At 43.6% G+C, this 26869-nt stretch overlaps 1 protein-coding gene across 2 annotated transcripts in view; it reads left to right on the forward strand.

The window, feature by feature from the left end:
• Positions 1 to 26869, forward strand: part of CLPB (caseinolytic mitochondrial matrix peptidase chaperone subunit B) — a 144193-nt gene that overhangs the window by 64435 nt on the left and 52889 nt on the right. For both annotated transcript variants that reach the window (XM_039252059.1, XM_039252060.1), the window contains one exon: positions 7470 to 7598. In XM_039252059.1, the coding sequence (XP_039107990.1) occupies positions 7470 to 7598 (129 nt within the window). The remainder of the gene's footprint in view (positions 1 to 7469; positions 7599 to 26869) is intronic.

A 26869-nucleotide genomic window follows, 5' to 3' on the forward strand; every position in this document is an offset into this window, starting at 1 on the left:
GAGAGAGAGAGAGAGAGAGAGAGAGAATCCAAAGCAAGCTCCAGGCTCTGAGCTGTCAGCACAGAGCCCGACACAGGACTCGAACCCATGAACTGTGAGATCATGAGCTGAGCCAAACTCAAACGCTTAACTGACTGAGCCACCAGGTGCCCCAAGAATCAACATTCTTTTACAAGTTATCCTGATGATTTTGTTTCCACTAAAGTTTAAGAACCACTGTGTAGAAAAACTCTTCAATTTTAAAAATAGGGAATCTGGGGGTGCCTGTGTGGTTCAGTTGGTTAAGCGTCTGACTCTTAATTTTAGCTCAGGTCATGATTTCATGGTTCGTGAGATCGAGCTCCATGTTGGGCTTTGCGCTGACAGTGCAGAGCCTGCTTGGTATAATCTCTCTCCCTTGCTCTCTGCCCTTTCCCCGCTTACATTCATATTCTCTGTCTCTAAAAATAAATAAACTTAAAAAAAATAAGGGGGCGCCTGGGTGGCTTAGTCGGTTAAGCGACCAACTTCAGCTCAGGTCATGATCTCACAGTTCATGGGTTCAAGCTCCGCATCAGGCTCTGTGCTGATAGCTCAGAGCCTGGAGCCTGCTTTGAATTCTGTGACTCCCTCTCTCTATCCCTCCTGTGCTTATACTCTGTCTCTTAAAAATAAATGAATGTTAAAAAAATTTTTTTTAAATAAAAATAGGGAATCTGAGTTACAGAGGGATTGAAATGCATCTTAAGTTAGTGAAAGAGTCATTTTTGAATCCAGTTCTCTTATATCTTGATCCTTTTTGTTCTTGCTGTTCCCCATGCTGCTTAATCTCTTAAGAAAAATCATTGTGTGCCCATTGTTTTCAAGGTAGAATCCAAACCCCTCTCAGAGTCAGGTCTCTGCCTCCCTGGGCAACCTCATCTCTGCCCATAGCATTCTAGACTTACTGAAAGACTCAGTTTCTCCAATGACCAGGTAGTGCAGTCTTCATGCCCTGGCCTTTGGACACACTTTCTTTCCTAGAATGCCCTTCTTCCTCTCTCCACCTGGCAAGATCCCCTTCATCCTGAAGATCATTCTTCTGGGAGACTCCTCCCCAAGCCACATGACATGTGCCCCATCTTTGCTGCCATCAGACCCTTTGCATGTATGACTCGCATAGCACTTACTGTTTTAAGGTGCTCAGCATCGGTGTGCTCGTGGGCAGGCAGATGGTTGAAGGTTCCCTTGTGTTCAGTGCTGAGGCTGTGTAAAATACTGAGGTGATGCTATATGAAATACATACAGAAAATGTTATTGACTAGTTACTGTTACCCATGATCTAGCTGGGGGATCAGAGAGAAATTTTAATGCAAGAAAGGATTCCAAAGGGTGTTGCTAGACAATAAATGATTAATTGGTCAGATGGGTACACATAATCAACATGACAGGCATCCAGAGCAGGGCAGGGAGGAAAGGACGTTCTGGAAGAGGAAGCTTGAATAGGGCTTTAAAGAACAAGTAGGATTTGGAGAGGAAAGTTGGTTTTCTAGGCTCTGGAAGGAAATGAAGGGCCTTGCCCTCCCCGGGGATAGTCTCATGGTGACTCTGCACAGGAGGTCTCCCTCCTGCCCTATCCCCTGCCTGAAGACAAACAAGAAGGAGAGCTGACAGCGTCCACAGATGTTGAGGAGGTGGCCTGCCCATGCTGGCAGTTAGGTGGCTGTCTCAGGTTGTAGTGAGGATTTAAAGAGGTGGTAGATACAGAATATCTTTTTTTTTTTTTTAATGTTTATTTTTGAGAGAGAGAGAGTGCTTGAGCAGGGGAAGGGCAGAGAGAGGGAGACACAGAATCTGAGGGAGGCTCCAGGCTCCAAGCTGTCAGCACAGAGCCTGACACGGGGCTCAAACGCATAGACCATGAGATCATGACCTGAGCCAAAGTCAGACGCTCAGCCGACTGAGCCACCCAGAATATTTTGAGGGGGAGGAAGCTAAGAGCCCAAGACTTCTTCCCTGAGATGCTTGATAAAAATATAACCTAGTCCTGAGCATCAAACCAGGTTAACCAAACCTAGTTTATGTGAGGCTTGAGCCTGCAGGCATTGACAGAAGCTGGGCATTGAGAAAAAAGAAGGATAGGGCCAGGCAGGCTCCGGATCTTGTTCTGGTCCACCACCAGTTGACAGTGCAGGTGGGGCAGGCCACCCAGCCTCTTTACCTCTGTCTTCTAATCTGTTCAGTGGAGTGACATCTGTCCTAAGTTGTCATGGGATGAGGAAACAGTCGCATTGAAGTGCTCTCTAAACTACAAAATGCTGCGCAAATGTAAGGGGTTATTCACGAATTTTTCAGATTTGCGGAGATACACCCACATCTTTAAAAGCAAAGACACTGCTAGACTCCATGACATTACATGGCACAAGTTCTGGGGGTGGCAGGTAGAGGCTGGCTGAGCCTAAGGGAGAGACACTCAATCCTGGGGCTACCTTTCCCCTGTACAAGGCAGTGGTAATAAAGCTTTTGTTAACCAGAGACCACCCATCTTGCCTCATACACCTTTTTTCAGAGTCTCCCCCAGCAAACTTTGCAAGTGAGGACAAATGCCATGCCTGATTCATGTCTGTGTCCCCAGTGTTTAACCCAAGAAAGAACAACATTAGTAAATATTTGTAGTGAAATCTTAAAAAATAACCTATTATCAGATTTGATTCTTATAATATTTAAATACATAGTATTCCTCAAATGATTTATCATACCCATTTTATAGATCGAAGAATTAGTAGTGGCAAAGCTTAGAGTCAGGACTGTATGGCCCCTTTACCTTAAATCACTCTTTCTCACTGTGGGAAACAGTGGCTTTTTTTTTTTTTTTTTTTTTTTTTTCAATTTCAGCAGTGCTGGCAAGTGGCGAGCGCTACATGCAGGGCTTCAGGGACTACTCTCACCTCTGCTGACTGCTTGACACAGCTGAGGCCAGGGAATCGGGCAGAGTGCACACCAGGCACATAGTGGCCGCACCACCTGGGCTTAAACTTTGCAACATCAGAAGGCAGAGGTGGGAGCAGAAGGATGACAGTGGGTGTGTTATTCCCCCTGTGCTCAGAAGGGTGAAGAGGCGGGAATGGCTGACTTAGAGGAGAAGGAGAAGCCTGAGCTCATCTCACCCTGGGCTGGGACAGGCTAGCAAATGTCTTTTTTGGGAAGGGGTCAGTTCCCTGGCTGAGGATTGGCTGTAAACAAGGGGCTTCAAAGGACCACCGTGGTAGGCAGCTGGTGAGCCAGTCTTAGATGAGTCACTTTAGCTTCCATGGATTTACTTACGCTTCCTTGATGAGAGTGCATAAATATGTGAGGGCACGGGGCTGCACCTCTCCCCACACCTCTTTTCCACCTTTAGCTCCTTGTTTTGGATAGAGAATAGTATGACATCCAGTGATCTGGAGGCTTCAACAAGCTCTTCCGGGACAGGCGTCTAAACTGGGTGATGTCAGGAAAAGAGCTTTCTGAAAGAGCACAGAATGGCCCAGCTGACCTGGACTGGGTCCTAACTGATTGTAGCACCCTTCTCAACTTCAATGTTTTCATCTGTGAAATGAGAGAATAAACGTTTACCTCACAAGCTTATTCTGAAATAAATAAGGAAAAGAAAATGCTCTGGACATTGTAATGTTTTACTCACTTCCAAAGAGTATTCTGTGGAACACTAGTGCTACAGGATTTTAACAAGGACAAGGTAGAAAGAGGCTGTCAAACAGGGTACTGCTGACTAATATCAAATTAAACAGCTGGTTCTTACTCAGTCAGCACTGTGCCTTTCAGAAGGGAAGAGTGATGCAGGATTCCCCAAATGGGGCCACTTTGCACAGACAGAATGAACCTTGGAAGTGCAAGACCAGACAGGAAGGATAATATCTGACATTTACTGAGAGGTACTGTATGCCAGGCACTGTTCCAAGCCCCTTTACTCAGTGTCTTGTTTAATCCTTATAACATCCCATGAGAGGGTACTGCTATTTCAATTTACAGATAAACTTGGCACAGAAAGGTTAGGTAAGTTACCCAAGATACACAGTAAGTTCAGAACTGGGATCCAAACCAGTTTATGTATTATGTATTTATTCCCTAATTCAATAAGTATTCGTCAAGTATATCTCTATGTTCAGACTCCATACTGACACTGGGGTACAACTGTCAAGACAAGTCACACTTCCCATCGAGCATTTGGTCTAGAAGGGAACATAGTCAAGCACACAGAAGGTTACAATAGCATATAATAAATACTGTAATTGGGAGATGCCGAAGGTGCCAGGGAAGCTCTTGGGAGGAATAACTGCCTCAGATTTAGGAAGAGTAATACTGGAGGAAGTGACTTCTAATCAGAGGCCTAAAATGAATTGGAGTTAGTCAACTGAAAGTATGGAGAGGGAAAAGTGTTCCAGGCAGTGGAATAGTATTTGCAAAAGCTCAGAGGCAGGAAAGCTCATTAGGAAGGGCGTGGTGAGCAGGGGCCCTCCTCACAGACATTCCTTATTAGCTAGACTATGACACTGGCACTCTACTGACATTTGTTCCTCAACCAACTAGCCCCAGCTGTGTTCGTTGAGTTCATCTGGTTTTTATGGTAAATACCCAGTGTATAGCTCTGTCATTATGCTCACAAAACGGTGTTATAATTTGTCTGTTCCTGATTCTTGATTCAGATTGTTAATTTCTTAAAAGCAAGAACAATGTCTTATTCATTAGTATGTCTCCAGAAGCTACCACTATGTGTTGATGCTCAGTAAATATTATTTGTTGAATGAATGTTGTGTTTTCTTTGTAAAATGGATTATACCCTTCCTGCTTTTTTGAGACAACTATCACTTTTCCTCAGGTTTATCATTATATTCAATAGCTAATGTCCTATGTGACAGTTTAGTGATACCCTTAGGGGCTTTTGAGGTGCTATATTCTGTGACTTCCTTTTTCAGCTTTTTATTGTGCTGTTCTTTTCCCTTCCTTCTTGGGCAGCCCTTGATTTTAATCCGTCTGCTGAATTCTGAAGCCTCCTCCCCAGCCTTCTTGTTTGTTTCTCCTAATCTGCAGTGGGCTGGAAACGAGATCACTTACCATGATTTGATAAGACTGTGACTAAGAGTTAGTCATTTCTGAGTTAGGTCCTAAAGGGGACCTATGGGGAAAATGCAGATGCACGCGGGACTTGTATGTTAGCTATTTCAGAGGCCTTCTTCCTGTACTCCTTGCTCCAGGAAAGGTCAGATAATGTTCAGGGGTTGGGAGAGGTCATCAGTCTGGAGAGCCTCTGTGTGGTACAGAAGAGCTGATCTACCATTAATTGACGAGACTACAAGAAAGTCTGTCTGTTCTTCAACTATACACTCCACCAACTTCATTCTAGCCAAACACTTGAAATGCTTCCACCTAAGCTAGCATATCCAGGTGTTAGCTACAAAACTCAGGCCATTCCAAGGATAATGTACTTGTACCTTTATTTGAGCAGAGAAAGAAGAGAGAGTAGGAACCAAGGCTGAGACCTAAATGCCTGGGTTCTGGGCTCTGATTCCCTTATTTGCAAAATTAAGTGACGATATGATACGATGTAAAGAAAGAGGTGCTTGCACTTGGAGGTGCTAGTTGGCTCAGTCAGTTAAGTGTCTGACTTTGGCTCAGGTCATGATCTCTCAGTTCATGAGTTTGAGCCCTACATTGGACCCTGCGCAGACAGTGTGGAGCCTACTTGGGATTCTCTCTGCTCCTCCCCTGCTTGTGCGCTCTCGCTCACTCTGTCTCTCTTAAAATAAAAAATAAGATATTAAAATAGAAGAAAGAGGACTCAAATTAGACCTGGATTTTAATCCTCACTCAACCACTCATTGACTATATGACCTCTATACCTCAGTTTCCTCATTTGTAAAATGGAAATTATAATATCTACTACATAAGTTAATTAGAAGAATTAAAGACATTGTGTGAAGTGACCATGCCAGGCATAGAGTAGAAGGTCAGTAAGTGAAGTCTGCTAGTATTAGGAAGAGATGTGACAGTCATCTGGTTTGGGGGACTTTTAAATAGGAAGTCTAGTTACACAAGAGGGGAAATGCATAGACTCCATTCCATGACTACTTGAAAAAGAATGATTTAGAAATGGTATAGTGCTTTAAACTACCTAGGCAAGGTTACCTCTTGACTAAATTACACTTTTTATCCAATGAGAGTTAAGAGGAGCCTACCTTTGCAGGCCCTATGGGCTAGGGAAGAAGGGGATACAGGTAGATAGACCCAAATTCTGCCCCCAATAAACTCAGCTCAGGTGGGAACATAAGACAGTACCTCCAGTAATTTCTACATGAGGCAAAAAGAAATCCTATCCTCTACACAGGATACTTACTGTTCTACATGGTCTCATTTCCCAACGCAGGGCCCCAGAGGTGGGGTAGCCTTCCAATTTATTGTCTAAACTGGGACTGTCCAGGACATAAACCAGACCCATCCAGGGCGAACTGGGACATGTGTGGTCACCCAGCCCAGAGGGTCCTGCAGAAGTGATGGAACTGGTGTTAGGTTCTTTCATATAGAATTGGAGAGAGTCATGAATATTAGCACTGGAGTGAACAAGGGATTTTTGGCTCTTTGACCACACGAAATGCTTATCCTTCTTACCTTAAAAAAATGTTTATAGTACATCATTAAAAGTGAAAAAAAATGGCAAAACTGCAATATAGTAAGCTCTAATTTTATAGGACATATATGCATGTACATATATATATATGTGTGTGATTTGTAGGATTTATATGTAAGAGATAGAGAGAGGGAGTGAGAGGGAGAGAGACATATACCAAAATATTAAATGTAGTTTCTTGAGTTGCTGAGCTGTTGATGCCTTTTCTAATTTGTAGTTTTCTCTGATTTAAAAATTTTAATGGCTTTAAAAAAAGGTTCTTTACAGAATACTATTAAACACTCACTAGATTGTAAACATCTTCAGATTAGAGAGATATGTGACTGTTCTTAGCAAAACAGTCTCTTTCTCCCACCTGACTCCTCCCTTAACCTACCCCCACCCTTCTTCTTTCACCTGGATAATTTCTCTTCACCCTTCAAGACTCTCATCTTTTGGGATACTCTCTTCATGCCCAAAGTGAGCTAAACTCCTCTCTGCCTTTCTATATCATCCTGTTATACCTCTAACCTAGAATTTATCTCAAATAGCACTGGAAATATCTGTTTGTTGTCTGCCTCCTTCATTGGATTGAGTCAGGGAGCATATCTGATTTCTTTTCCAAATGAATTGTAACACATAATAGATGTCAGTAAACATTTGTGGAACTAACTGGTCTTGCTTTACCTCCGCTTACCCTGCTTAGATGGCCCAGAACTTAGTAGGCATATTATATGTTTAGTAAGCAGGTCCATGAGGGTGGAGGGAAGTAAAGGACCAAGAGAAAGGTGCAATTGGTGACTCATGACATTTGTTGCTAATGGAAGGGTTTGTGTTGCTCTCCTTCCAGTTCTGGTCACCAGAGAGGATGACTTCAATAACCGCCTGAACAACCGTGCCAGCTTCAAGGGCTGCACAGCCCTGCACTACGCTGTCCTTGCCGATGATTACCGCACAGTCAAGGAGCTACTCGATGGAGGTGAGTGCGTGGGTGAAAGAGGGTAGGGGTTGGCCGGGAAAGAGTACCTGGCAGCCTCTCTGCTCTGGGAATGCCATGCTTCCTGAGAGCTCTGCCACTCTTCCAGGGCTGAAAGTGCCTCAGGAATGGCTGCACTTCATGAGTGGCTCTGGGCCTGTGATTTGCCCTTGTGTGCCTGGAATGTGTTCTTTTCCTATGTGTGTGTCATACACCACAGCATCTGTCTGCACACACTCTGAATTTTATTGATTGTGGCTCTCCCTAGAAATGTCCTCTCTTCTCCCCTGTGACCTCCAGAGTAGGGCTAGTGGAGCAAGATAGGAGGCCCTTTAAATCCCTACCAGTGCAGGTCTCAAAGATATCCTCTTTGATCCTATCCCCCTACCTGAGTCTAAATTACGCCCTTTCCATTACTCTGAGTCATGGCACCCTATTCTTTCCTGTGATCACTCTTGTCACAAACTAGAATTAGTTTCATGTGTTCAGTAGCCTTCTCCCTAACTTGACTCTGAACTTCCTAAAGGCAAGAACCATGACTGATTAGTCCCTAGCACCTAGTACAGTACCTAGCATACAGTACACACTCAAATCTTTGTTCAGGACTGAATACCCTCCCTTTGGAGAGCATTGGTTTAATTGGAAGGGCAGTATATGCCATCCCCAGACTGGCTGGGCTCATCCTATCTAGGTCTGGTACAGAATTACCTGTTACCTTGCCAGATACTTCCCATGCTGTCACTTTCCCTCCCACTTCCCCTTACCCCACTCTGGCCTCTCCTTGGGGTAGGGAGAGAAGTATCTTGCTGGGATGTGACATGCCCAGGCCTCTGAGTGCCACAGGTAGTGTGGCACATGACTACCTGTTTATGCCCTTGCTACCACTTCTTGAGAGCCTAGGGACCCTCTCTTGGTCCAAGATCCTTCTCAGTGGTCATTCTTCATAGCGCCTGGGCTCAGGAAGGGGCCTCAGAAGTCTTCTCAGCCACTCTGATTGCCTGCTGCCTCTCCTCCTGGCAGGAATCTCTAACAGCTGACAGGTTGGCATTTCCTTGGATCCTGGCAGAGACTGAGGGAACCCTAATTTTTCCCCAGGAGTCCATTCCACTTTAGTTCTTTGACTGGTTGAAATATCTTTTTTAAAATACACTGTTATTTTCTTCTCTGTAATTTCTGCCAACTGTCCTCTGCAGCCTAATCACTTTTTCAAAATCCAGTATTCAAAGACATTCTTTCAGTCCCAGAGCTTTGCCTCCCCAGCCTAACATTCCCAGATCATAGTCTACTCCTTGTCATGTGATTGGGTTGGAGGGATTTCCAGTAATCCCCAAATCCTGTCACCTCCTGTCAGCCACAGCCTTGCTGGCTTAGAACCCAGGCCTGGCCCAACCCCCCAGACTAGGGGACCTTCCCCAGAGCATCAGAGTGGGCCTGGGCCTGGGGCATGAACACTATGAAGCATAGGACTGCTCTGGATGTGGTGACAGTGCCTGGGATCACTGATGCTTTCAGAACAAGAATCCGCTGGTCTTAGAAGCAGAGACTTAAAAAAACGTCTCCAAGCAAGATGCTACTCACTTTGTCCTTTGGAAAGATCTCAGGCAAGACATTTCAGCTAAGAATTGGAGCATTCACCATGGAGCTTCTTTTTGCTGTGCCTTAAAATCAATCAATACTCCCAGCCATTGTCCAGTGGTTTACATTCCCTGCTTCCCCTCAGCCCCTAAACAGACAGGGAATTCACTCTAAAGAGATACCCTCTCCCCAGTCTTCCAGATCGAACACCTTTGAAATGAAGATGCACGGGCCTTTTATGAAGCGCTCCCCACCCTCACCCCCCAGGCCAAGACTGGTCCTTTGAGCCGTTCCAGGGGCATGGTTCCTGCCTGTTGACTTGGAACAGATGCCCTTAGCCCCCAACTTTACAGTTCGCCCACCTGCCTTTTTACCCAGCATCATTTATACACCCCCTGCCCTAGCCTCCCAGCCTCAAGGGCCAAAACCATTAACTCATTTCTCCTTTCCTGACCTGAACAAGTGGCCGTCACTCAAGACCTACAGGCCTGCCAACTTCTAGCCTCCCTCCCCCCTTGACATCTCTTGGTCTGCCTGTATGTGTGACCAGCCAACCGAGAGGCGAGATCCTGCTCTCTTGTCCTAGAGGCTATTGCCAGTCACATTTCCAAAGTCTTCTGACCTTAGCTGACCTCTTCCAGAGGGTTTCAGGGAAGGCAGGAGGGCCTGTATTTGCCACAGGCTTTGCTGTAGCAACTTAGAGGGAGGCTCTCTGTGAGATCCAAGGCAGGCCTAGGCACAGGGCAGCCTATGTTCATGAGGTCCACACAGAACCCTTGTCTTTGAAATTGTTTCATCCACAGGGATTTGGGGCCCCCAGATTGTAGAGGGTTAGAGCTAGAGTAAGCAGCCGCTCTTGTCCTCTGGCCAGGGGTCCCCATATGAGAGCTGGGAGGAGGTCCAGGCAGCAGCCTCAGTCTGTTAATGTGGGAAGTTCTGTGACCCCTTTGGAAGCAGGATAACCTCAGGAAGGTGTGTGAGAAAGGACACCTCAGAGTTCAGAGTCAGGCCAACCTGAGTTTGAATCCCACCTCCCCTACCTACTAGCTGTATTGCCTTGGACATGTCAACTTAACTCTCTAAGGCCTGTTTTCTTGTCTCTCAAATAATACCTGGGAAATATCAGAGGGTAAGATAAGGACCAGTGGTGACGTCTGTAAAATCTGTGATATATGGAAGGTGCTCCATGATTATATAGAAAAGTCAGTCTCTCCCTCTGTCAGCTCTGATCCTCCTAATTTCCTCCCCATGTCAAACCTCAGCTCCTGCCTAGAGGCTTCTTCATTCGGTCTCTGCCACAACTTCCCCACTCTGCTTAAAACACCCTTGTGTTCCCTCTCTTCTCATCTAGACTCTTGGGCTCTTCAAGGCCTACCTTTCTCTTCCTGAGAGAAAAGGCTTCTTTTGATGTTCTGGTCCACTCTGATTGCACCACTTCTGAACTCTTGCAACGTTGGGCTGGGTGCTTAGCACAGGCTATGTCTTCATCTTTAGAAGGTCCTGTAACATAGTGAAAAGAACACAAGCTTGGAAGTCTGACAGACCTGATTTTAAATCAGCCTGCATTGTCACTGTGGGCTAGGTAGTGTCATCTCTGAGACCGTGGACTTCAGGACATCCTAAGGTGGATCAGGCAGATTGATCCCAACCCTGAGAGACTCTCAGACTGGTAGCGGAGATAGATGTGGAAACAGTTAGTGACAGCTGGGTAGGTGTCTGGTGGGGGGCTGGAGGACGGGGCTTTGGGAACAAAAGGAGGAAATACCTACCCCTGCCTAGTGAGCAGGGGGGTGGAGTCAGTTACAGAAAGCTTGGGGGCAGGGAGCGGGGGTTGTGCTTAAGCCCCATCAGGAAGGATAACGAGTTTGCCAGACAGATTTGTGTGGACCAGCTCTGAGTTCTGAATTCATGAGTAACAATTTTCTACTCTTGAACCCCACACAAAAGTGGAAATCTTTGTGGTTTTCATTCTGTAAACATGCTGCTTCTGCCTGTGTTGTTGGCTTATGAGCAGGAAAGCTCCGCCTCTGCTCTTGACTGCCAAGTATAAGAAAAGATTGGAGAGATGCTGGGAGGTTAGAGACAGGATGACTGGGATGAGGGAATGAGGAATAATTCGGGGAAGGTGGGCAGCAGCCTCCCTCAAGCCCCTGGAGCTGACTCATCCCAGTATTTCTAGGGCAGTTAAGGGGTTTTCGCAGCCATTTCCTTGGAGGGATGTGATCCTACGGCCAAATGTATCTTCCTAAGACATACCTCCAGTCATGGCAACCTTTCTTAACTAGGGTTCCTCCCAAGAATTGAGCCCTAATGCTCTAAGGCATCCACAGTGCACAAGGAATAACTCCTCTCCCAGGCAGCTAATATGGTACAAGTTATCCACCACCATTCATAGGCGAATTGAGAAAATCATTACTCAGATAATTTCCAGTGTATGGTTCAGAGGAGAAACCCAGTTGAAGAAAGCTGCAAGGAAAGAACATGAACTATGGAGTCAGGATCTCACTGCCAGCCCTGCCACCAAATAGCGTGTGCCCCTGGACAAGCTCCTGACTGCTCTGAGGTTGTCTTTCCTCATCTGGAAATGGGAGTATGCCACCTACTGTCTGTAGTTTTGTCAGAGTTAGGTCATGTGTAGGTTCTACAGAGCAGGCACTTTATAGATGATATCTAGTATTACTTCAAAAGCACTCAGTGCTTACTTGTTAAAGAATAAATACAAAATAAAAAAAGAATCCTACCCATCATAACTTTTTAACCTGATTTTAGAGTTGTTCTAGTCCTGAACCTCACCTAACTTTTTTTCCCACTGCTACCCTCATATCAGGCTATACAATAGCATCGCTTCAGTGTTCCCACCTTGGTGCCTTTACTCATGCAGGTCTTCTGCCAGTCAGTCCCCATCTTTAATGCCACCTCCCTTATGAACTCTTCCTTGCTCCTTGGGATTTGGCTCCAGTCCCCATTACTAGATTGAGGTAGATTGAAGGTAAGGACTGTGTCTTATTCGCCCCTCCCTCCTTTGCCACAGTGCTCTGCACATAGATTAGTACATGTCTGGATGCACTGATAAATCTCTAAAGCCACTGTAGATTTTGTTTGGAGATGTGGTACTCTTGCTTCCTGGCCCACTCGTTCTTAGTGTCAGAATGTATCTGGGTTTTTAGAGCTTCACATATGAGCAACCTCTTTCCAGCTATCTTTGTAGTCACAGTACCACTGCCTTTTCAGTGCTCATCCCCTCAGAAACACTTGGCCTTTATGAAACAGAATAGCACTTTCCCTGGGGCTTCCCTTAGCCTCTTCTACCTACTTTCATGGCTCTTCCTTGCCCTTCTCTCCCAAGCACACAGCTCAGTCGTCAATGTTAAGCATCCATCATCAAATGAGTCAAATTCCCCACCGTCTCTACCTAAGGCAAAGAGCCTTTCCAGTGCTGATACCTTCCCCTTAACAGCCTAGTAGTTTGTTTTGGGGGCTGGAAACTTAGTTCCATTTCTTATTCCACTTCACTGTTCATCTGGCTCTACTGCCAGATGCTGAGGGAGTCGGCTTTGCCTCATGCTGTCCTCTGGAAACTTCATCCTCTGATTCTTGCCAGCAAGGCAGAGAAGGGGAGTGAGCACTGGGCTAAAGATCAGGTATTTGGGCTCTGCCACCAGCCCATCCTTTCTCCTTTAGGCAAATCTTCTCTTCTTCTCCTCAGTAAAACAGAGAAGTTGGAGTGGCTGATCCCATGGACCCCTTCCAGCTCCAGCATCCTATGTAACCCCTAGGCAAGTCTTTTCATTCATTTTTCGAACACTTACTGAGTACCTCTCCTGTCATAGGCCCTACCCTAGGCACCTGGGAAATAAAGACGATCCAGACATGGTCCTTGCCCTTAAGGAACTCATAGTTCAAAGAGGAAATCAGACATGTTAACAAAGAATTGCCATTGGGTATATTAATGTAGATATATAGGAAGTACTGAGGGATCACCAAGAAAAGACCTTTTCTGTCTCTGGGGAGGGCAGGGAAAGCATGGTGTAGGGGATGGTGTCTGCACTAAGTCTTACAGGATGAATACAGGTTTACCAGGTGGATGAGGGAGAAAGGCAGAGGGAACAGCACATCCAGATGCATGCAGTGTGAAGCACTATGCTGTATTCAGGACATTTTGGGTAGTTCAGAAGAGCTGAGTTTATAGGGTATGGATAGAAGGCTCAGAAGGCAAGAATGGATAGCAGATGCCAATAAGGGAGGCCTATACCAAGATCTGCTAAAGAAATTGGACTTTATCCTCCAGTGGGAAAGCATTAAAATTTAGAGGAAGGAGGGATTAGATTTATGTTAATGTGAAAAATCATTTAGGGGTTTCAAAAATGTTTATCAGTAATTGAATGGATAAATTCAAATTAAATAAATTATGGAATGTTCACATAGTAGAATAATCGAATGAATGAACAAATGAACGAACAAATGAACAGTCTCTTTCTCTGTATGACAACATGAGTGAATCTCACAAACCTAGCATTCTGGACACAAGCCAGACATGAAAGAGCTCTTATTATATGACTGCATTTATATACAGAGTTCAAAATGGACAAAACTAGCCGATGGTGTCAGAAGTCAAGGTAATGGTTACTCACAAGTGGGCAAGTAATGACTGGGCACCAGGGGTCTTCTGGGATACATAATATTCTATTTCTTCATCTAGATGCTGGTTGTGCAGGTGTATCCACCTTGATGAGAATTCTTTGAGCTATATACCTTTATGTACTTTTTAAACTTTTCTGTATATATGTTATACTTGAGAGAAAGGTTAAAGAAAATGGATGAGAAGAGGGCATGACTGGCAAAAGGGAAAATACTTCATTTAAAAGCTACTGAAATTTTATAGGTGAGACCTAAGCTAAGGCAGTTGAAGAGAGAGAAGACTGATCCCAGAAAGAGTGAGGAATAGGATCAGACCGTGAGAGAGAAGGAGGAGTCAAGATTAGGTCCAGGTTCTAGGTTGGTTGGCTGAGCAGATGGCATGTACCTGCACTAAGATGAGAAATACAGGACTGGAAGGGCACCTGGGTGGCTCAGTCCGTTAAGTGTTTGACTTTGGCCTAGATCCTAATCTCACCATTCCCAAGTCCCAGCCCCGCATCAGGCTCTGTGCTGACACAGATTCTGTGTCTACCTCTCTCTCTGCCTTTTCCCCACTTATGTTCTCTGTCTCTCTCTCAAAAATAAATAAACATTAAAAAAGAAAATTAAAAAAAAAAAAAAATACAGGGCTGGAGGTACAGGGGAATGACCAGTCTATTTTGAATGTTTACTTCTTCCCTCCCCGCTTCCCCCTCACTTTTAGATTTTGTGGTCCAATGTTCTAATGATTCCCTTGCTGCTTTCTCCCTTCTTTGCACTCATCTCATGAAACAGTAACCGTAGTTAAACCCAATTTCTCCTCACTTCATGTCTGAATATGAAGACTTGAATACTGCTGGAGAAAAAAAAAATCACACAACCATGCTAACTGGACTCACTTCACATTTACAACCATAAATCCCAGACACTCAACACTGCCAGCTGCCTGACTGTACTTGTGAGTAAAACCACCATCTTATTCTGGACCAGGACACCTGTTTTATGCCTTCTTTCTCCTCAGTGCTCTCCTCCAGTTCCCAAGCAAATGATCCTACCTCCTACTTCAAAAGTCAGAGGGGACGGGGCACCTGCGTGGCTTACTCGGTTAAGCGTCCGACTTTCGCTTAGGTCATGATCTCGCGGTTCGTGGGTTCAAGCCCCGCGTCGGGCTCTGTGCTGACTGCCAACTCACATCCTGGAGGCTGTTTCAGAGTCTGTGTCTCCCTCTCTCTCTGACCCTACCCTGCTCACGCTGTCTCTCTCTCTCTCTCCTAGATATAAATAAAAAATATATATATTAAAAATAAATAAATAAAGTCAGAAGGGAACTACCTCATCTTTCCACCGCTTCTACTAGCCTACCAACATCTGTACTTGAATGCTGCCTTCCTTCCTCTGCAGTTCTTAAGACCAGCCCTGCATTTGGGCTCAGGCTCCTGTTTCCTCTTGCTTCTCAAGGACTTTGCTCCTCCGGGTATTCCTTATCTCTCCGTATTATCCGTGTATTATTCGTATTCCTGTTTCTGCTGGCTGATTCCAGTCAGCAAAAAAAACATGCCCTCATATCACCCATCTTAAAGCAAACTAAAAATTTCCCAGGATCTCCCTCCAGGTGCCACCTCATTTCTCTACATCTCTTCATGGTAAAAGTTCTAATTACGTCCCTATCCACATAATCCACTCCCCCAGCCCTAGCTCCTGTTTTTTCCTTTGTCTCAGTGTTGTCCTCAACAAAATATACATGTTTTTCTCCCAAAATTGGCATCTGTCAGGTCTTCCCATCTCAATTAATGATACCATAATCTATATTAGTTTTCAGGCCCCAAATCCTGATGTCATCCTTGAATTCACTTTTTCCCTTACTTTCCCTGTCAGGTCCATCAGTAAGTCCTGTCAGCTGTGCCAATCAAGCACATTTTGAACCATTCCTGTTTTCCCCGTTCCACTGCCTCACTTCTAGTCCCAGTGCAGGGCAGTGAGCACCACAGGTTGGCTAGTTCCACCATTTCCATTCTTGTCTCCCCAAATCCGTCTTCCAAGTAACAGCTAGAGAATCTTTTTTGAATATAAATGCTATCATTGTCCTACCTAAAACCTACCATTGGTATGCCACTGACACCAAAATGAAATCCAAACTCCTTACCAGAGCCTGTAAGGCCCCACAGAGCCCAGACTCTGCCTGTCTGTGTGACCTTATCCCTAGCCACTCTTCCCCATGTTCTCTAGAGACACTGGCCTTCTCTTGTCCTTCAGGCACACATAACTCCTTCCCATGGCAGGGCTTCTGTACCTGCCTCTCCCAGGGATGGGATCATTTCCCCCTTGGTCTCAACGGCCCCTTTCTCAGAGAACCCTTCCCTGAGCACCCTAGTAAAATAGCTCCCCCAGTCACTTTCTATCATATTTCCCCACTTTTATCTTCTTTCTCATTTTATCTTCAAATGATCACATTTATTGGTTATCATCTTTTCCTCCCCCACTAAAACGTAAGCCTTATGATCATAGAGACCTTGTCTCTTTATTTTACTGCTATATTCACAGCTCCTAGGAAAAAAACTCACAGCTGACATATGGTAGACGATTAATAAATAGCTGTTGACCAGCCAGGGAACCAGTGAGACACTGTTGTAGAGATGTGCAGCAGGCAGTGGGATAAATCAGTCTGTTTCTGAAGAGAAAAAAGACTTTAAGTTGGGCATGACAGTTTCAGAGTTGACAGTCTCTCGGGGGTGGTAGAAGCTGGCTGAGTCTGTGAGTCGCCCATGGGAAGTTAGAGAGCTAAAGAGACCCATGGACACATCTGAGAGAACCTGCATTTTCTATGTGACCATGAGAGGAGGAGCCAGTGCAAGAGATTCAAGGAAACGGAAAAGGGGAGGCAGGGAGAGTAGAGAATGGGTTGCTTTAAGGCAGTACTTGTCAAACCATCTGTGAAAGACCTGTCTCTCTTTGTTGTTGTTGAATTTGCAGTCTGTCATGAACCAATAACCTGTTGTTTTGTAAAATACAATAAAAATAAATTACCAGTAAAATTATATTTTAAAAGGCATACAAAATAGAGGCTCAAATGTGCCATTAGGTTTGACAGATACAAAATTGCTCTAAGTTGCTCTAAAAGTTTCCAGACTCTCACTGTACTTATCTCATTGAGGACTGGTATCAAGGCTCACGGACTGGCACCAGTATATGGACCACACTTGAGGCATCACTGCACTGATGGTACTCCTAGGCAACAAGGGAAGACAGATGGGCAGAATATAGCTTCTGCCTTCATGTAGCTTGAAGTCCAGTGGGATAGACCATTGGGGAGACACAGCCATACTGTGTAGCAGAGAACTCACAGCATTGCCATTAGGATGTGGGCACCCAGCTCTGCTACCATCTCACCTCTGTAGGACTTTTGGCAGATCACAGTCCATCTCTGGCATCACTTTTCCCATCTGTATGATGAAGAGATCATGTCAGATAATTGGACACTCAAGATTTCCACATATTGTTTGGCTACAGAGCTAAAATCCCTCCATGCCAGTACTTGTCTGTGGGGAGAATGGGGAGTAACTGCTAATGGGTGCGAGGTTTCTTTCAGGGATGATGAAATATTCTAAAATTGGATTATGGTGATGGTTGTACAACTCTGTAAATATGCTTAAAACATATTAAATTGTATATTTAAATGGGTGAGCTTTATGATATGTAAATTATATCTCAATAGAGTTGTTATACATGAAAGAAAGAAGGAAAACCCTTCATGCCACTCAAAACCAGGAAATATTGGCTTGTGTGAGTAACTGGTTGCAGGTCAGAAAGCCAGGAGGACCTTCTTGGCCCCAAAGCCAAGGTAGTGGCCTTGAGAAGCACCTCTGTTTTGTATAAAAGTTTCTTTTTAAAGAATACTGTTTAAAACTTAACCTATAAAACTTTCTCTTTTTGCTATAAAACTTTTTGTTGATTTCCTTTTATTACTTTAACAACTATTTATGGCATTCCCCGTCCTTGTGAAGCTTAAACTCTGGCAGAATATAGACATTAGGTAAATAATTACAAAATTATTAGCTAATTGCCACTGAGATAAGTATGATTAGGGAAGAGTAGAGGGTACTGTGAGAGTGTAATGGGCACCTAATCTGGTCTGAAATCTTCCCTGAGCAAATGGATTGAGACTTGAAGTGTAGATGTCAGCTTAGTACTTAACATGAGAAAGTCCCGTGGAGAACAACAGGCACTTGTCATCCAACAGGACTCAGCACTCCATGAAGGGACTGGAGGAATGGAGTTCTGTGGTGTTGTAATTGGAGTCCATGTGGTAGGTCAGAGCTAAAGGTGGCCTTCAGTGACTCTGAGTCCTATCCTCTGGCCTTGGCCTACTCAGCCTTTGACCCAGGGCAGAATGAAGAACTGTCCTTGCTCACCCCCAAGGAAAGATATTTCTCTATCCCAGATCCTGTGGGTGTGGAGGAGTCACTGCATGGTTGAGTTAGAGATGAGTGCCTGGTCACCAGAGCCCAAGCTCTCCAGAGCCACCTGCCATCCAGGCACGCGCATTTCATCAAGGCTCTAATCGGCTCCAAGCAGTCCTCAGATGAGCCTGGCTGGTATCCGGCATGACCTCATCACCGCCAACAGTGGCAGCTGGAGGCCAAGGCTCCCCTGGGTGAGCGAAAGGTCAGCATCAGCTAGGCCAGGTCTGTTCTGTGTCCAGTGTGCGCCACCACCTGCACTGGGCCTGGAAACAGAGTTGAGTAGAATTCAGATTTCCCAAGGCAAGGCCATCTGCCCTTTGCTGGCCTATTCTTGCCCCTTGTGTCACGGACAGAATGCACAGAGTAAGGGCAGCACTGCAGTTTTAAGAAGGGATGTCAGTCTGAATGTCAGAGTCTGCAAAGTAGCAGCAAAGTTCCCAACCTAGAGTCAGACTGGGGATTTGCTCAGAACCAAGTTTCCCTTCCCCAGAGGAGTTTTGCTTCTAGCATTTATACCCTTTCTTCCTCTATACAGAGGCCTGGCAGTGTCCCAGAAAGGGCACAGCAGAGATGTTCTCTGTAGGTCTATAACCAGAGACTCCTTCCTGAACATCATTTTGGAAATGAGTCCTTTTAAATATAGTGGAAGAAGGAGTTTGCCACTTTAGGAATCCTTCAAAGACTCCCTTTGAAGTAATGAATGCTGTGTTGTTGGAAGTGCTGGGTGGGGGTCAGGCGACCTGGCACTAACTTAACCTTGCTGTGCAACCTTGAGGAGTCCCTCCCCCTCACTGAGGCTCATCTCATTTTCCCCATCTGTAAAACTAGATAATTGGACTGCAATCTCAAAGCTCCCTTCTATTTTCATATTTTGTGATTCTCAATAAATAGTTGCCCTCTAATTTATCTAATTGCAAATCTATGTGTTCATACTTAATTCAGCAACTATTTTCCTGCAGCTGACCACCAGTATTGCCTTTCTAGGTTCCTCCCATATGTGCTCTTAAAGCATCCTGTGTAGTTTCTTTCTTAAACTTACCACAACATGTAGTCATACAGCTGTTTGATCAATAGATCTGTCCTCTGTTATATAATGCACTCCCTGAAGGTAGGGTTTAGATCTGCAGTGCTTATATTCCCCACACCTTGCAGTATCGTTAGCACCTGATAGGTACTTGGTAAAATTTGTTGAATAAGTGTATTTATAAAGGGGCACTAGGCATTACAGGAAATAAAAAGAAAAAGATACAGCCCCTTTCTTCAGACTGCACCCTGTAGAGTGCTAGTTCGGTAAAAAGGCTCATACACTAGCACACTCAGGACAGTGCAGGACTCTGAATTAAACCTAAGCAAAAGGCAGAATGAATAATTGTAATGAATGCGGAGGGGAAGATCAGTGTTGGCATTTAGAAGCTTCCTGGAGGAAGGGGACTGGAGGCAGTTCCTGAAGGACAGATAGAATTCAAACAAATAGAGGGAAGGAGGAAAGCTTTTCAGGTGAGTCAGTAACAGAAATGAAGTTTGCACGTTAGAGACCTGGAAGAAACTGGCCACCTGCTAGATTATGGGTAGGGATGCTTGAGTGTGGAGGGCCTTGGGGATGAGCCAAAGGACTTGTTCTCCACTTTGAAATCCATAGAGAGTTCCTGAAGTGACTGTTGTTTATTTAGTGACTACAGTGATTTTTACTTTAAAAGCTGTACATGGTAAAAATGTCAAGCAGTACCAGAAGATATATAGGGGAAAGGAAGTCTCCCTTCCGTATCCCTGTTCCTTCTCCTCAGAGGCAACCACTGTAACTTTTCTTATGTATCCTTCCTATTGCTGCTATAAACAGATTATCAGAAACTTAGTGGCTTAAACAATGCAAGTTTATTTCTTAAAGTTCTGGAGATGAGTCTGGAATGGGTCTCACTGGACTAAAAGCAAGGTGACAGTAGTACATTCCTTTCTGGAGACTCAGAGAGAATCTGATGCCTGCCTTTTCCAGCTTCTAATGGCAGCCCGCATTCCTTGTCTCATAGCCCCCTTGTGTCATGAAGCCAGCAGTGGTCAGTTGGTCTTTCTCTTTGTTCACTCTGACATTGAGTCTTCTGCCTCCTTTCACTTGTAAGGACCCTTGTGATTACATTGGGCCCACTGGATAACCCGGGATACTCTTCCCTTCTCAGAGTCAGCTGATTCCATTGATAGTTGTTTCCTGAAGCAATCTTTGTAAGTGGTTTCAAAATGAATATTTTACATCTTTCCCAACTCCAGTATCACTCCACATGGACCACTTAGGACCTGGCATCTTGTGGTAAGCAAAAGCAAGAACCCTTTCTCCCTCATTTATCTGTTTCAAAATGTGCTCATGGACACTATTGCTTTAATTATTCTGCAGCTTATTACTATTCTTAGTTATGTTGATGCTAATCAGATTTTGCCATTGTGGCATGTTAGTCTTTTTTTTTTTTAAGCATTTCCATATTTCCTGGCATAGCAAGGTGTTTCAGTCTTGTATCCACCTTGGTGCCCCTGGAATCAGCCGTTTCTCTGAGGAGCCCTAAGACTTTTTAGTGAGCAATTGTATTAGAGACTAAAACCTAGGTACCAGGTTTGCTCATCACCCCTTCTGTTTATAGAACCATGAAATATATATGGTTATGTACACATGTGCATACAGATCCATCACAAGATACACATACATGCATATATATATATATATATATATATATATATATATACACACATGGGAATAAGCACATATATATTTTCGAAATCTTGAACACTGCAACTTCCCATTCCAGTCCATCATTACAGGGTTCTTCCTTGTTTTTTTTTTTGAGAGAGAGACAGAGATAGAGCACGAATGGGAGAGGAGCAGAGAGAGAGGGAGACTCAGAATCCGAAGCAGGCTCCAGGCTCTGAGCTGTCAGCACAGAGCCTGATGCAGGGCTCAAACTCACAAACCATGAGATCATGACCCGAGCCCAAGTCGGCCACTTAACTGACTGAGCCACCCAGGCACCCAACACACATTTCTTATTTGTATGCCACTTCTTCTATAGTGAGAATGTTGGTTCCAAATAGCAATTATATATTCACTCATTTGTTTACTCCTATAATACGTCTAAGAAGGCCTCAGCCTTGCCTCACCTATACCACTATAGAAAACATGCCTCCTATTGGGGCGCCTGGGTGGCTTAGTTGGCTAAGCGCCAGACTTCGGCTCAGGTCATGATCTTGCAGTTCGTTGGTTTGAGCCCTGTGTCAGGCTTTGTGCTGACAGCTCAGAGCCTGGAGCCCACTTCAGTTTCTGTGTCTCCCTTGCTCTCTGCCCCTTCCTCTCTCTCTCTCTCTCTCTCTCTCTCTCTCTCTCAAAAATAAAAAAAAAAATAAAAAAAAAAAAAAAAAAAAAAAGCCTTCTAAACAGAGTTCCAGTTAGGATTTGTTTGCAGTTCTCATGCATACTCCATCCAAGGCTAAGACTATATAGTTAGATACTAAGTTGATAAGTTACTTGGGTGGGATTTTTTTTACCCTTCAGTGTGTGTGTTATTCATTTGAAATACAGTTGGGTTAATTTTTCAGTTCACTTTCTTTTTTTTTTTTCCTCTCTTTTTTTTCTTTTTTCTTTCTTTCTTTCTTTATTTTTACAAATAGTTTATTGTCAAGTTGGTTTCCAAATAACACCCAGTACTTATCCCCACAAGTGTCCTCCTCCATGCCCATCTCCCCCCTCCCCCCCCACACCCTTTCAGTTCATTTTCAGTTTTAGGGTTTTACTCCCCTACCTGTTTTTGCTTTAATTTTGGTGTTTGAATATGTAGAAGATTCACTTTTGTCTAAAAACTATCCAGAAAGATATACTCAGAGAACTAAAACTCTCCTGTATCCTTTTCAACCTTTTCCCACTCCCCTAAGTGAGCCCTAGCCCCATGTTTCTTTGTATAAGCAAATACAGCATATGTATTTTTTAATTTCCTTTTTTCCTACACAAAAGGTAGTACACTATATATGCTCTTCTGCAGTTTGCTTTTTTTTTTCTTTTTACCTAACTGTATTTCCTGGTAACTGCTATCAGTTCACAGAGATCTTCCTCATTTTTTTAACACCTACATACTATCCATTGTGTATATACACTATATCCCCTATGCTCAGACATTCAGGTGTCTGGTATTTTTTAGTTACATATAATGCTGCAGTGAATAACCTCTCACAGGTTGGAGATTGTTGGAGGTGTGTCTTTAAAGTCCTAGAAGTGGTATTGCTGGGTTAAAGGGTAAATACATATGTCCTCTAGTTAGATATTGTGAGTTTCTCCTCCATTGCATTCCCACTAGCAATGTATGAAAGTGCTTGTGTGGCTCAGGGGTTGAGCGTCCAACTGGACTTTTGATTTTGGCTCAGGCCATGATCTCATGGTTCATGGGATCCAGCCTCGTGTTAGGCTCCGCACTGACAGCATGGAGCCTGTTTGTGAGTGTTTCTCTCTCTCTCTCTCTCTCTCTCTCTCTCTCTCTGCCCATTTCCTGCTTGCACATGTGCACTCTCACTCTCAAAAATAAATAAACTTTTTAAAAAAGACAAAAAAGTGCCTGTTTTTCTCACAACATCTCCAACAGAGTGTATTGTCAAGCTTTTAGATTTTTGCCAATCTGATAGGTGAAATATAGTATCTCAGCATAGTTTTAGTTTGATTCTCTTGTTATGAGTGAAACTAAGCAACATTTCATGTGTTTAAGAGACTTTTTGTATCTCCTTTTGTGAATTGTCTATTCATGTTTTTTTTTCTATAGGACTTTTGGTCTTTATTTTTTTCTTTATTTTTAAAATTTCTTTGTATGTTAAGGATGTTAACCTTTTATCTGTGATATATACTGCAGATATTTTCTCCAACCTTGGATTGGTACGGTTTTAACACTTCCCATATAATTCTGCTATACAGTCAGGATTGTAAACCACTGGGGTAGTTTAAACTGTGCTAGTTAGAACTGTTTTTTAAAGGAGAGTGCTTCTTAAAAGAGAGAAAGGATTATGAGCTGAGGACTTAGCTTTGGGTGTCACCGTAACTTGGGACAAAAGAATGAACAGGAACCTGCAAAGGAGATAAAGTCATAGGTATTATATATCATGGAAATCAAGGTGGAAAATAATCTAAAGGAGACAGGATTGGTCAGCAATATTGATTAATGTAGCCATGAAGAAGAAGTTGTTGAGTATGGTAATGAGGTCCACACCTCTACCTTCCAATACCCCAATAGCGCTTTATCCCCGCCCATTCAGGCTGAGAGAAGACTCTCTTGATCTCGTGATTTTGTCTAGCACTATTACCAGGGACTGGACTATAGGAGGCCTCTCCTGACAAATAGAAGTTAAAGGAATGTAACCCAACTGCATCATAACTGGAGCATAAGTATTCAGTCAGTATATGTTTACTAAGCTCCTACTATATGCCAGCTACTGTTCTAGTGACAGACTATCACAACAAAGGCCTCATTTTATTTTATTTTTTTAATGTTTATGTTTTAGAGAGAGAGACAGAGTGTGAGTGGGGGAGGGACAGAGAGAGAGAGAGGGAGACACAGAATCTGAAGCAGGCTCCAGGCTCCGACGTGTTAGCACAGAGCCAGATCCAGAGCTCGAATTCACAAACTGTAAGATCATGACCTGAGCTGAAGTCAGTCACTTAACCGACTGAGCCACCCAGGTGCCCCATATATTTTTTTTTAAATTTAATTCCAAGTTAGTTAACATATGGTCTAATAATGATTTCAGGAATAGAATTTAGTGATTCATCACTTACATATAACACACAATGCTTATCTCAGCCAGTGCCCTCCTTAATGCCCATTGCCCAATTAGCCCATCTTTTCACCTAACACCCCTCCAGCAACCCTCAGTTTGTTCTCTGTATTTAAGAGTCTCTTATGGTTTATCTCCCTCTCTGTTTTTATATTATTTTTGCTTCCCTTCCCTTATGTTCATCTGGTTTGTATCTTAAATTGCACGTATGAGTGAAATCATATATTTGCCTTTCTCTGACTGACTTATTTCGTTTAGCATAATACAGTCTAGTTCCAACCACATGTTGCAAATGGCAAGATTTTGTTTTCTTGAATGGAATCGCCAAGTAATATTCCATTGTGTATATATCATATATACTACATCTTCTTTATCCATTAATCAATCAATGGACATTTGAGCTCTTTCCATACTTTGGCTGTTGTTGATAGTGCCGCTATAAACATTGGGGTGCATGTGTCCCTTCGAAACTGCACTTCTGTATCCTTTGAATAAATACCTAGAAGTGCAATCACTGGATCATAGGGTAGTTCTATTTTTAAGTTTTTGAGGAACCTCTGTACTGTTTTCCAGAGTGGTTGCACTAGTTTGCATTCCCACCAGCAGTGCAAAAGGGTTCCACTTTCTCTGCATCCTCGCCAACATCTCTTGTTGTCTGACCTTGTTTTAAATTTGTGCTTCTCTCTCACCACTTTCTGAAAAGTTGGAGGTTTCTTTTTCCCAAGTCCATCTATCTGGTTTGTAGTGCATCCTCAACTGAGACAAACTTGGTGAAGTCCTCAGAATTAGGTAGAGAAAAGCCCTCTTGGAGGAAATGGAATCATTAGCACCAGCAAGAAGCTCTGGGTCAGAAATGGCCCTCTTGGTGTAGACAGCAAGCCCCGGTGCTCTTCCCTCCTAATCCCCTACTGCCATTCCACTTTTATTATTGGTGACTGTTGCCTGGTCATATTTTGGTTGACTGGCTTTGGCCATAAAGGAAGGAGCATAAACTGAGAGAGTCCCTGTTAGCAGTGGCTTCTGGTTTAAAAAAAAAAAAACAAAAAAAGCCACAATTTTATGAGGGAGATGAGTAATTCAGCCTTGATGTGGGGTTGAAAAGCAGACATCAGTGGATGAATGGCTCCCATACTCAAGACTGGAGCCTGTAGCATTTAATATCATAAAGATACTCACCTCTGCACTCTTGAAGTCTCTCCCTACCAGGAAGTGCAATTAGCAAAATTATTTCATTGGTTTCTGTTTTTGCCAAGTGTTCTCAAAGTCACCTGTAAAGAAGGCCTCCTGGGGCGCCTGGGTGGCTTAGTCGGTTAAGCATCTGACTTTCGCTTGGGTCATGATCTCGCGGTTCGTGGGTTCGAGCCCCGCATCGGGCTCTGTGCTGACTACCAGCTCAGAGCCTGGAGCCTATTTCAGTCTGTGACTCCCTCTCCCTCTGACCTTCCCCTGCTCACGCTGTCTCTCTCTCTCTCTCCTAGAAATAAATAAAACATTAAAAAAAATAAGTAAATAAAACTTTAAAAAATGCATCTCTTTATTCACTGTAGCATTTTCAGTGACAGTAAAAAAGAAAAGGGCAATAACAAATGTCTGTAATAGATTTCGACTTAAGTGAGTTATGTCCCATCAATTAAANAAAAAAAAAATTTAAAAAAAAAAAAAAGAAGAAGAAGGCCTTCTGCCTTCCTGAAGGTAAAAGTGAAAGTCTGTATATTTGAGTATACAGTTGACCCTTGAACAACTTGTTGGTTAGATGTGCTATGCAGGCGAAAATCTACATACAGCTTTTGACTCCTCCAAAACTTAATTACTAATAACCTGCTGTTGATCAGAAAAGTCTTACCTATGACATAAAATTGATTAACATACATTTTGTATGTTATAGGTGTTATATAATATAATGTATTCTTGCAACAATCTGAACTAGAGAAAATATGTTTAAAAAATCAGAAGGAAGTGTGGTGCCTGGGTGGCTCAGTTGGTTGAGCATACAACTCTTGATTTTAACTCAGGTCACTATCCTCGGAATGTGGGATCAAGCCCCGTTACGGACTCTGCACTGAGCATGGAGTCTGCTTGGGATTCTCTCTCTCTTAGGACACCTGGGTGGTAAAATTGGTTAAGCGTCTGACTCTTTATCTAGGTTCAGGTCATGATCTCACAGTTTGTGAGTTTGAACCCTGCACTGGGCTGTGTGCTGATGGTCCAGAGCCTGCTTGAGGTTCTCTCTCTTCTTCTCTCTGCCCCTCCCTCTCCCTCTCAAAATAAATAAATAAACTTAAAAAAAAAAAAAAAGGATTCTCTTTCTCTCCCTGTCTGCCCCTCTTCCCTGCTCATACTCTCTTTCTAAAATAAAAGTAAAATTTTTTAATCATAAGAAGGAGAAAATACATTTATAATACTGTATTTATCAAAAATAAACCCACATGTAAGTGGACCCACACAGTTCAAACCTGTGTTGTTCAAGGGTCCACTGTACTTCATTTCAGTAAGCCTGGATTCACCACCACTTGATGGACTCTTACCTCTCATCCAAGCAGAAAGCTTTACTCAGCTTTGGGAATAGGCATGTGAGTGGAAGCATAAGCCATCTCTTGATAACCTCTCTTGTCTGCTGTGGACATTAGGCTGGGACTGGTCAACAGAAGCTTAAACATCTGGTCAGGTCAGTCCTTTGGGGTGGTTGATGTTTTATAGACAACCCATCAAGATTGATTGGCCTCATAACTGAATTAGCCAGATGTGTGGGCATTGTGTGCCCTCTCCTCAGCCTCCCTTCAACGTTGTTAGAAGCAGACATGAGATTAGCATGTTTGAAGATGATGTGTCTTTAGT

Source organism: Hyaena hyaena, unplaced genomic scaffold (assembly GCF_003009895.1).
Source record: "Hyaena hyaena isolate Hyena2069 unplaced genomic scaffold, ASM300989v1 scaffold_406, whole genome shotgun sequence".
Lineage (NCBI taxonomy): Eukaryota > Metazoa > Chordata > Mammalia > Carnivora > Hyaenidae > Hyaena > Hyaena hyaena.